Source organism: Capsicum annuum, chromosome 12 (genome assembly GCF_002878395.1).
Source record: "Capsicum annuum cultivar UCD-10X-F1 chromosome 12, UCD10Xv1.1, whole genome shotgun sequence".
Lineage (NCBI taxonomy): Eukaryota > Viridiplantae > Streptophyta > Magnoliopsida > Solanales > Solanaceae > Capsicum > Capsicum annuum.
The window spans coordinates 26,353,949-26,367,017 of NC_061122.1; the positions used below are offsets into that span (position 1 = coordinate 26,353,949).

Consider the following 13,069-nt stretch of genomic DNA (forward strand, 5'->3'; position numbering starts at 1 on the left):
TGCAACCAAACACTTCGCACTTTCTTAACATTAGCAAATTTTCTATCAAATAGGTGTAGCCATCTTTCTCAACTTTTTATAGCTCCTCAATATTAATTAACATTTCTCTATTTTAAAAATAAAATAAAGAAGAGAAAATCTCAACTCTTTCTTCTCTATTAAAAAACAACACTTTTTTTCTGTGTTAAAAATAATAATTAAACAAAACAATAGCGAATCTAAGGTGTGTATTCTCTTTATCGGGTAAGTTTACATGATTCTTAATCTTTGCGATATTGAAAATCAATAATCTGCTGGATATTTGATTTAAGTTATTTCATCAGATTTACGCCTCTTCTTTCTTTATATTTTTTATCGCAAAGTTCAACAAGAAGGTTAAAAAATGGTTTCAATTGTGACCCCCTCAGCTCAATCATACTAATGAAAATATTCTACTACTCAAACTTTCTACTCCAATCCTAAAACTTAAAAATTGCAATCCGCATGTTCTACTGTTGGGCCCGTGCTGACACGGGCCTTGCACTTCTAGTTATTTTTAGAAAAAGCAGAATAAGTAGTTCTCTTACATATTTGAAAGTTTGTTCGTAAGAAGAAAATATTATTGATTCCACAAGCATTTAGGTATAATTTGGATAAATACTATGACACTAAACCTGAATCCCCACCCTTTAACCCTTGCACAGACACAACCCTAACTCGAGATAGTCGACCCCCAACTTGAACACAACCTGCTTCAAAACTTGATCCTCGAGTTAACCCTAGTTGAACCCTAACTTGAGACCCAACAATCGAGCCCAACTACTATCGGGGATTTGGCGCTTACTCGAGACCTAATCATAACCCTAATCATGAATCGATATCAGGGACCTAATTCCGAGCCAAGGCCCAAGGTCAGGGTAAGTCAAGCTTCGAGTCTCGAATCAGGAATCAGGTAGTTGGGTCTTGGGTTGGGAGCTAGGAGTCGGGTCTCGGGATCGAAAGTTGTGTCATGGGTTGGGTTCAGGATCAAAAGTCGGATTGCTGATCGAGTCTCAGGTTGAAAGTCTGGTCTCATGCCGATATTGGGCATGAGGTCAAGTTTCGAGTTTGGATCGAGTTCCGAGTCGGAATTGGGCTTCCGATCGGGGTCGAAAGTCGGGTCCCTCATCAAGGTCGAGGTCGAGATCTGTGTTATGTGCCGAGTCCCACGTCAGGGTCAAGTGGTGAGGTTGAAAGAGAGTTTTGAAAAGTAGTTACTTACTTCGTAGGAAATCATTTTCATTTAAATTGGAAAAAAAAGGTTCCATTTGAAAAACATTTAAGCTGCATGGACTTGTGCAATCAGTTTCACTATGACACAATCAGCAACCTGCTATTCTAGCTAATTGTCTGCACGTCCTTACTTGCATTTCTATATTATGTATTGGTCATAATCAGCAACCTGCTATTCTAGCTAATTGTCTGCACGTCCTTACTTGCATTTCTATATTATGTATTGGTCATTCCTAAAACGCCATTTGGTTGAAAAAGATCCTTCTCCTTATCCATCAGAACTTCTAAAGCATTAGTACAAAGGTAATTAAGTTGATACCAAAAGTAAACGAACGGCCACAGAAAACATTCAAGCACCACTGGATTAAATGAGACCACAAAAGATCACGTGGGAGGAAATCTATATCTAATACACAATAAGTTAGCATGCAAAGCGTGTGGCCTACTGAGCAATGATGTGAAATTTCTTTTTGTAGGTTTTGATCTTTATAGGCAAAGTTACACAATATACGAGTTTGATGGAGGTAACAAGTACTCAATGAACTAGTCGAAATAAGCGGGGGCCAACCATCATGTTACAAAAGAAGCATTAGTCAATGTTTATGACGTCTGTATCCAAAACTAAAAATGTGCCAGGAGCAAAATTCAAGCATAAGAATTTCACATGGATTAATTGAGATCATGTGCAAGGAGTAAGTATTAGCTTGCAGGTATTAAATGTCTCTCTTCAAATCAGTAACATTCTTCCTGTTTCTAGGGAAAAAATGATGGAACCAATACCAGTATCTCGACATATTTCACTCAACATAAGCCAAGAGAACTGAATTGCAAGCAGACCTATATAGTTACATAATGGAAACTAGCGGTAGCTACATGGTTAGGATGAAGCTGGTTTCCGCTAACAAAGATGTAAAGCTATCTCTATATGGGTATATGATATATTAAGGCCTCCTCATGTTCTTCCATGAACCTTTTGAAGTTTGTTTTTCACCATTAGTACGACACCTCACAACAAGCCATCACCACCACCCCTTTGAAGGAGTCGTTGAAGTTCATCGGCTAAGCCTTGTAGGAGAACAGGTTTCCTTATTAGACCATTCATTCCCACCTGTAGGCATCTCTCACATACTTGTTCCTCTGAACTAGCAGTCAGTGCTATGATCAATGGCCAACTACGGCTGCGGAACTTACGCACCCTCAACGCCACTTCAAATCCATCCATTTCTGGCATTTGAAGATCCAAGATGACAACTTGAAAGGTTGTTAGTGAAGGACCTAAAGCACTCAGGCATTGGAAACCGGTTGAAACAGCAGTTACTTGGCAACCTAGTTTTTCGAGCAGCTTTCTGGTTACCAGTCTATTTACATCATCATCATCAGCAACGAGTACATGAAGGCCTCTGAACATTGTGCTGGAAATTGGTTGCTCCAAAGGATTTCTGTATTCAAACATGCGTTTCCTAAAAGATGACTGCTTTTGAAATCTGAGAATGAGTGTCATCCCTTGCGCATGGCCCTGGGCGTTTGAGGACATCCATATATTTCCCTGCATCATCTGAAAAATTTATGAAAAAAGAAGGAAATACAGGTCAGAGTAAGCAATATGGTAAGCAGGCTTTACTTTATCACCTTCACAAGCAATTTACTACTCCAAATAGAAGATGTAAGGAAACTAAAGAACAAAATATTTTTCTTGTTTGGGTTATTTATTAATATCATAAGCAGCATTTATTGGGAAGCAGCAGTCTTGAAAAACGCTTTTCTTGAGCCAAGGGTCTATCGGATACAGTCTCTCTATCCCAAAAAGGTAAAAGGTACAGGTAAGAGTACACCTCACCCTCCCCAGACCCCACTTGTGGAATCTCACTGGGTATCTTGTTATAAACAGCATTTAAAAACTTTACAGAACGAGAAAACAAAAATCAAGAGAAATAATCAACTCTAGGGATGAAACCTCTTACTAAAGGAGAAAATGACGGGGCTGTATTCAAACTAGTTTCAGCCACAGTAGGGGGTAATTAATAAACAAAAGAACACTACAATGACATTCACAATAATTTCAATTGAATAACACGGATGTTATAATTTCAAAATCACATGATCTTTAGTCACACTGAGATAAAAATCATCTTGACAGTCGACTGATTCAGATTTGTTTACAAGTTCTTGACTTGACAGAGAGCATGAAGTCATACTGGAAGCTCTCCTTTATGTTACACACATCTTGTAAAGGTTTATCCAGTGAAAGAAAATACAACTTAAACCCAGACACTAACGTTCCAATATAAAGAATAAGGAGGTCAAAAAAGAATATGTAGCCATGCTGTCTGCAGAAGCCAAAGGAGGCATTGGAAGTTATATATCACATAATGATACAGAGGCACTGAAAGTATAGAACTTTAACACATGAGTAATGTATCATGTGAGTATCTTAAAGTAGCATAGCACCAGTTCACTGTCAGAAGCTACTATTTACTCATATTAAACCTAAACAGAGAAAAATTGAGCGCTCAGAAGCTTCTTTTTTTGATCAGGTAGATATTTTATTGAAGATACCAAGATGGTACAGGAAAAGAGACAGAAACACAGCAAAACAAAAGCAGCCTCCTATACACTTGTTTGTAGAATATCTACTAAATCCATATATTGGTCAAACTCTCTATTAAGCTGCCTTTACACAAGAGAGTGCTCAGAAGCTCAACCGACGAATTTTCTTACAACCTTCCTATTTAGCTGATTTAACATATACATACAACTTCAAGTTTGCAGTCTAACTCACCCATTAAAGTTCTAAAACAGGTACCATATGCTCAAGACATATGCTGGAGTTTATTGTAAGTTCCGGCAGTATTATCTTCAAGAGGAGAAATCCTGAACTTTCCAATTAAAAGAAGAAACCCTCAGCTTCTCCTGCTCAGTTTGGAGTTAGTTTAAGAGATATGAGGTCACCGCCACAAACCAGCAAAAACTAAACCCCACCCCTTGACCTCAAATAAATTGAAGCCAACATCTTTATCTGCATGCTTATGAATACATCTTGCATTATCATATATATCCAATCCCCCCCCCCCCCCCCAATCCCAATTCCGTATCCTCCTCCTCACACATACATCTGGTGCATGCAGATGTGACCACTACGTATCCAATGATTATTTGAATGAAGATGCTTGTGTATAATTTCACAGAGGAACAAAAGCTAAGCTAACCAACATCTTAACTGTTAAATGTGCATCTTTTGTATCCAAGGACAATGACCTAGTGGTGAGTGAAGTGGGTTGAGAACTTATGAGGTCACAAGTTCAAAGTACAATGAATGCAAAAAACCCTAGGTGATTTCTTTCCATCTGTCCAAACTCTGATGGACAGAATTACCCAGTATCTATGTTGATAGAAGGTAGCATGTATCCAGTCAATTAGTGGACACGAGGTGCGTGCAAGACGGCTTGAACACCACGGTTATTTAAAAAAAAATCAGTCCTATTCTTAAAAAGATGACTTACATGCTATATTTTTGGTAGTCAGTCTCTTCATGAGTTTCAGATCCCTCTGAGCTGATCTCTCCCTATTTCAATTTTATTCAGAAGTAAAATAAAGTTTTAAAAAAAATATCAAATAACCTCAGTTTCTCAAGTTATGAGAGTTCTAATTGCATATACTTTCTCCCTCTGAAATGCTTCCACTAGAACATAAGCACAAAGAGGTTGATGCTGCATTATGAACATATGGAAGATTTGGCAGTTAATAAGTACACTGGAGGAAATTGGACAGACATCATTCATGCATATTGCGTCCTAAAAAGCTCTTTACCTAAAGATTTACAGATGGTAGTTGTTAAAGAATGATAACCGAGGTGTCCGGGCCAGATTTGCGCGCATCTCGACTAATTCCACAGGATAGCTGCCAACTCCCACCAACCACAGGTAACTCTGTCCACCAAGGCTAGAACAGATGGGACGATTTCAAGTTCTTGGAGGGAGCGGGGGTGGGGTGCTACCCTTAGGGAGAAGTACAGATCCAGATCCTTCACATTCAGCTCAAATATTTTGACATCGTGCGGAATTTCAGGGAAACCTTGGGATGATATTTATACAATAGAATGCAACTCTGACCATTTTAGGTTATGCATTTTCAATTTTAAGAAGTTTCAAATTTTTTTGGTACACTTTCATGAATCGTCACATTTTAACAATCTAAAATCAGGTTCTGATGTGTATTCTCCGAGTCAGACTACTTCCACATGAACTCACTTTACTATTTTTCCTTACCACCTACAAATATAGCACACAACTCAGAATTACCCCTAAATCTCCAAGTAAAGTCATAGTCAATACCTACACGGAAATCTACATGCCGGCGTGTATGAATATCACACAAGCCATGAACATTACTTCTATACATGATCAAGATCTCTAATCATTTATAGATACGTGTTAGCCAGATAAACCAATTTGAATGACAACATAATGAAAAGAGCAATTGGGAAAACAACATCATGTATTCTATAACCAACCTGGACAAGCTTTTTGCACATGCTGAAACTCAACCCCTCCGTTACTTCCTTGCTGTTGTGTCTTCTTCCACCAAAGTGAATAGTGGAGATTGAGCTATCTGACTGAGATCCTTCAAGACTAACCTCAATTTCAAATTTGACAGTCACATATTCATCTGTGGTGCTTGGTCGTCTTGTTCCCCAAACTTTGTCATTCCCACCCTCAGCTCCAGTCTCTAGAACCACTCTGAATATAACAGAGCCCTTTCCAATGCTGACATTTAATAAATGTCCTATCATATGTAACAAAACCTGAAATGTTCTCTTTTCGTCGCCCATCACCTGATTAGGCAAAGAAGAGGGAACATCTGTAGAAAACCCAAATCCCTTATAGACGCACAAGCATTTAACAAGACAAGAAGCCTCCCTTACTAATAAATGCAACTGAAAGGGCCTTATTTCTACCGGAAACCTTCCATCATCTTTCGCAGATATCTCCATCGCATCATTTATCAGTGTTGAGAGAACCGTACTTGTTTTCACCATCGTGTCAACAATAATCTTCTGGTCTGCACTAGATTTCTCATCCTGAAATATGGAGAGCAAACCCAAAATTGAGTGCATAGGCCGCCTCATTCCATTGTTCATCACCTTCTGAAATGAAGTTCTTGCTTGGCTTGCCTTCATAGCATTCTCTTTAGCCTGTTGAAGCACACGATTTCTCATTTCTAGTTTCTCCCTCATCGTCTGAGACTCTTCAAGAACAGTGGCATGGGATAAAGCCACAGCCACCTGATCAGCAACTACTTCCACTATATCCATCTCACCAAAGCTCCAGACTCTATCATCAGCACTTGAAAGAACCAAAACTAAAATGGCATAACGAGTGTCAACCAACTCTGGAGTCCCACCTTTGAAGTCCGAAGCACGAAGCAATGGCATCCGAATTGCAGCAACAGAACATGGTTCACCAGATCCTCCACTGCTCGAAGCTGCAAGAACTGAATTTTCCCTCAGAATCCTTACCCCCTTGTTCTTTGTTATCTCCAATACATCTGGATCATTAATTGGGAGCGAACGATGACTTTCTGCAGCAGAACTGGGGCTTAATTCATGTGTTAAGTTCATCTGTGACCTACTTTCATTTGGCATCCAAACAGCACAGTTTTGTAACTTCAAGGTTTTCGAAAGTTCAACCAGAGTAGTGTATAATATTGTGTGCTTATCAAGGTACTTTCTAATTTCTTGTGTCAACATCCGGACGTGCATGCTAGCCTCTGTTTGCTTCTTCATCATCCCAACCTCTTGACCTAGCTCCAAAACATTCTGCGCCAAGAACAGTTCTCTAACCTTTATCTTTAGTAGCATAGGGAACAGAGTCAAAAGGGTGATTGCCGTCGCACAAGATACAAGGGCAGTAAGGATTTTGGCAACTGTTAGGGACAATATCAATTGGAAAGAAGGATGAGGATTGTATGTCCATGCATTGAGCAAATGTGTCATTCCACAAAGCACTATAAAGGCAATGAACTGGACCAGAACCCATTTGAAAGGAAGATCCGAGCGACTAATGAAGTAAAGCAACTCAAGAGGGATAGAAAAGTAAGCAACAGCAATAAAGAAGTCACTCACTTTCTGGCAATCTAAAATGGTATGTACACTCCAAAAACCATCTTCATCGCAGCAATTGAAGAATTCATTATCATTAGCTGCAACGGATACAATGACCAAAGAAATCAACAGTCCCAGAAACAACCACCTTGACATTGCCAACATCTTAATCCCTCCTTTCAGTCCATCCACTAAGCAAAACTTCAATATCTGGAAATATCAACTCAACTAAGATGGAGGCAGAACAACCTGTCGACTAATTAGCCAAGTTCCAAGAATGAGATCTCATTGGCACTAAGCTGCCTCTAGTACTATATATTCTCAGATAACATAAGCCCCCAATAAAATAATAATAAAAATGATCTAGCACATGTCTGGATCTAACATATATACATGCCTCAAGATTCTAGAATACCCTCTTGACCCAAGTCCCCAAATTTCCAATTAAACTAAATTCATCAACCTTATTCTTCTCCCAGTAAGGGCTTCCCTAGATTTTCTTCTGTACACTCAGCAAAATGAAACCAAAACCAAAACCAAACAATAGAAAAACTAGTAAGAGAACACCAAAGTTCTAATCTTGAGAAGCTAAAATTTGCAGAGAACAAATCAAGATGACCTTGGAAAGACAAGCACCTTCCTGTGGAGATTTAAGCTCCACAGGAAATTCTTGATATCACAGAAAACTTACTAATTTTCAAGTATCTTAATGGATTTCCTCAATTCAAGAAGACCCACGAATGAATATTGGAAAGCAGGAAGGTAAAAGTAGATAAATTTGATGTCGAGACTATACCAACAAAGCAAAAAAGACAACCCCTTATACCGAAATTCCACTTCTTGAAACTGGAAACCTCCAAAACACACACTTGGCAAACCTAAACTTAGTACGAGACACACAAAAAAACCAAGAAAACCCAAAAAAATATTGACCCACAAATGAATCTTGAAAAGCCCTTTAGGTGAAAAGTAGGCAACTTTGATGTCAAAATGAACAAAACAGACACAACCCCTCTTGACAAAATTCCAATTCTTGAAATGGGAAACCCCTAGAAACACAAACTTGTCAACTCAACTTAGTACAACACCCCACCAGAAAACCCAAGAAAATTGTCCAAACACTATTTAAGTGAGTAGACTAAACTCCCATTACTAAAATTAGATTCTTTGACTCTTATTACTTGTGTTGAAGAAGAAAGACATCACCTTTCTTTATCAAAAAAAAAAAAAAAATTTGCCCCCTTTTTCACAGAGGAAAATTCGTTCGAAAGAAAAAGGAGGATCAAGAAAAGAAGAAAATTCCAATAGATTTCTTTTCTTTTTCCTATTTATATTAATTTAAAATTATTTTGTGGGGTCCTTAATAGTTTAGATGAAGAGAACCTAGACGTTCTGAATCCATGTCACTTTCTGTCAATCACAACTAGGCTTTAAAATAGTACTTTACTATGCAACTCAAAAGTGCTTTTGGCAAAGTCCCATTGCTTAGGTACTATTGCTTTTGAATTGAGTTTTGGAATAATAGCAAGGTTGTGAGTATTACCTAATTAGAAGATTATGAATTCAGGTAGGATTGATTTGATTTGATTTGATTTTAATTTCATATATTATTGATTTAATTTGTTAGTTTTTAGTTTGTCAATATATTAAAGTAATAATAAAATTAATAATATACTTGTTATTGATTTTTGATTTGTGAACTTTTGATCTTTAACATTCAATTATTTATTTAATTGATAGAAAAATGATCATTTAATTTTTGTTATCTTCTCTTCTTATTTACATATGTTTATATATACACTACTTCTATGCATAAAATGCTACACAAATTACAAGTACAAGCAAATTTAAATACATTATTATTAAAAATAAATTTATTTTCTATTGCAAACTTGAATGTAGTAGCAATAAATAGCCTCCCTAAAAAAATTAATATAAGTTCATAATTTGTACTAACGGGTAGAGCCCCATCAAGCTAACGATTTTAGAAAGAAAATAACAACACTAAGACAATAGCTATAAAATGCAAAAGTAAAATGGTATATATTTAAAATAGAAAGTCACTATTATAGAACTAACAATAAAAATATAAATTTAATATGATCTTATTGAGTTATTGTTTTAATTGTTAGTTAAAATTTTAAAATATTGAGTTATAATTAAAATATATGATAAAATTGTTTAAAAATCATTAACTCAATAACCTAATATCGATAAATCGATAACGTTTTTTTTTCAGTTTAGTTTGTCGCTTAATTCAATTTTTGCACACAATGGCAGGCCAGCTAAGTACTATTTTCGTCTCATTTTATGTAACATCTTTTTTTTCAGTCCACCTCAAAAATAAATATCACCTTATTATAATTGAAAACAATTCTATTTTAAAAAATTTCTTTTGTGCTTAGTAAAATTATTTGTACTCACACAAATATTTAAGAGTTATTTCAACAATAAATTTTTAAAATTATCTTCTTCTTTTTTGAAATTATGTTTCAAGTCAAAAGATATCACATGAAATAAAATAACATTGATCCTCTCACATAGCAGAAATTTCAATATAATTAATCTTAGGTGTGTCTGATGTGATGGAAAATGTTTTCTGAAAAATATTTTTCTATTTTACTTTGTTTTGGTGTAATATAATTTTGGGAAAATATATTCCAAAGAAACTTATTTTCCTCTATTTGAAAGAAAATAACTTCCCTCGGGGCCAAGAAAAGTCATTTTCTAGAAAATATTGAGATGTGATTTATGGGAATTTGGAACCATAATAAATCAAAATATGAATAAAGTAACCAAAATAAGTCATTTATTTAATAAGTTATCAAAATAGACTAAATGTAATAATTTATTAGGTTTTATACTTTCTTTTTAGCGGTTTGATAGCGGATGTGTACAATAAAAAAGTTTTAGTAAAACGTAGTAATAATTTATTATGTTTTACAAAAATAAATTATAAAACTTCTTATTACAATTTATAAATTATAGTTTTTTATTACGTTTCTTACAAATAATTTTTTTTTAATGTTATTGCATTGTCAAATCAAGTACCACCTAACTTATTCTTTTTTATTTTTTCTTTCATAAATCGTATTAAGAAGTTACTCCACTTTTTAATAAATAAAAAAATAAAAAATACGTAATTATAAATTTATTTTATTATACGTAATAAAAAATTATATTTTTTTCTAAATTTGGTCAGATGAATGTATATATTTTCCCATGTTTTATTTCGTATTTAATTAGTATCTCATGTCGTGAGCTGGGGGTCTATCGGAAACAATCTCTCTACCTCATTGGAGGTAGTGGTATGGACTGCGTACATCTTACCCTCCCCAGACCCCACTATGTGGGAATACACTGAGTTTGTTGTTGTTGTGGTCAGATGAATATATAATTGTTGATGTCACAATGATTAAAATGTGTAGTTAAATATTATGTTTTAAAACATATATATTATATTTTTAATTAGAGGGTCACACACTCATATAAAGTTAAAATTTAGGTAAAAAAATATACTATATATTTTCTATTCACCAATCAAACACCATAAAATATTTTTAAATTTTTTTTTTTCACTCAACAACTAAACATAAGAAAATAAATAAAACAACAACTTATTTTCTATAAAATATTTCCACCATACCAAACACACCCTTAATTTGGTCTTTTTGCATAGGAGAAACTTCAATGTATCTAACTGCTTTTTAGGTACTATAGTATTTTATTTTTCTGAAGTCATTCCCTGCCCCTGTGATGTACAAATAAATTAACATCCCAATGTAATGTGGATTTGTAGACCCTATAATGGGTTAATCCAAACGGCTTAAATTTAATGTATATTATTATATACCAAATTGTGTCTAAAGGTCGTATACAATGACGTCGCAATCTTGACCGTTAAGGTAGTGTGCTGAGCCCCAAAGCTAAAGAGTTTATCAACAGATTTAAAACATGACGAAGTTTAATTTTATTTACTATATTAAAAGAAATATTTCAATTAAATCTAAACAGTGTATCTTTTTTGTTGATAGTTCAGTGGAGACTAATTACTGAGCTAAACTCATCAAGTATGACTTGATTTTACCTTTTTTTTAAAAAAAAAAAATCATACTATTTAATTAATTTAACTTCGTGTGATAAAACTCACTAAAAAAAACTAAAATACTTCACTTGCTAGTTTTAAGGAACTCGAAAAAAAAAAATGAAAAATTTAAAAAGAAATATTTTATAGCCTTTATAACTATAAATTAAAAAGTTTTAAAAGGAAAAACAAAATTATTTCGAAGAGTTTTAAAAGAAACCAAAAAATGGCTTATAAAAAATATTCTATTTCTAAAAAAAAAAAAACTTTTAAACATAAATCCAATTGTATTATTTAGATTCAAAGAAATAGCTGAATCGAATGAAACGAAAAAAGAAAAAGATTATCTAAATAGTAATCAAATAATTAATGAATTATTTAGTCAAATTGAATCTGAAAATTGGCCAAATTCTTCACTGATAAAAACCAAAATGAAAGATTTGACTGATAGAACAAGTACAATAAAAAATCAAATAGAAAGAATTACAAAAGAGAAAAAGAAAGTAACTCCAGAAATAGACATTTGTCCTAAATCATCAAAAAATATTTTTCAAATATTAAAAAAAAGAAATACTCGATTAATATGTCAATTTCATTATTTTAAAAAATTAGTCATTCAAAAATTATACATCGATCTATTTTTATCTATCATTAATATTACAAGAATTAATACACAACTCCATCTTAAATCAACAAAGAAATTGATTGAGAAATACATTTCCAACAATAAAATAAATCAAGAAAAAATTAAACATAAAAACAAATTAACTTTATCTTTATTTCGACTATAAAAAACAAAATTAACTTTATCTTTATTTCTCGAGATTCGGATGTTATGATAGGACTTTCAATACATTGCGTTTTTAATGCATGAATTTGCTAATTCATTAAGGGGTTATTTGGTAGGGTGTATTGGCAAAAATAATGCATGTATTAATTAATATGTATTATGAATATCTTATCTGGTACAATTTTTAGTCAATGTAGAACTAATGCAAATATTAATTATACACTCTATTGTGTATTAAGGTGTGTATTATTAATACCACCCATTTTCTATGTATTAGTAATGCAAAGTCTTTAATACATGTATTAACTTATTAAATGACTTTAATACCCCTCAATTTTCCTCTCAAAATATTTCACCATTCCTTTTCCCGCTATTTTAATTTTCACTAGTGATTTTTTTCAAAACATTTTACAATTTTTTTCCCATCATTTTAATCTACAACAATGAATAATTGATTTAAATAATTGTAACATATTTTTGCTTTGCTTCGCGGGTCTTTAAAAAAAAATTGAGACTATTTCTTAATTTTACGTTATATATTTTATTTTTGTTTTGACTATTTTAATCCGTTGGCATAATATTTCATGCGCAAAGACGAAGGTCTTGCAATTAATCCGAAACCTCTATATACTAGTTTAACAATACTAATTATATTTGAGATGGCAAAAAAATTTTGTTGCAAAAAAGTGTTCAAAATCAAAGAAGGGTATTTTTGTAAACAAACATTTCTTTTATAGAAATTATGTAAGAATTATTATTTCTTATACATCAAACCAAACAATGTATAAGAAATAATACATGCATTACTAATACAAACATTACTAATGCAAGCATTACCAATACA

General features: G+C 33.7%; 1 protein-coding gene across 2 annotated transcripts; it reads right to left on the bottom strand.

The window, feature by feature from the left end:
- Positions 1-1,924: 1,924 nt before the first annotated feature.
- On the bottom strand, positions 1,925-8,652 carry LOC107850689 (protein EIN4). 2 transcript variants are annotated; one of them, XM_016695394.2, is made up of 2 exons: positions 5,762-8,652; positions 1,925-2,797 (listed from the first exon to the last, which is right to left on the bottom strand). In XM_016695394.2, exons 1-2 carry the CDS (start codon positions 7,514-7,516, stop codon positions 2,258-2,260), a joined length of 2,295 nt encoding a protein of 764 aa, XP_016550880.2. In that variant the 5' UTR covers positions 7,517-8,652; the 3' UTR covers positions 1,925-2,257. The 2 variants fall into 2 exon arrangements, with proteins under 2 accessions (XP_016550880.2, XP_016550879.2); XM_016695393.2 differs by having other exon boundaries at positions 1,925-2,806.
- Between the last annotated feature and the right edge of the window lie 4,417 nt (positions 8,653-13,069).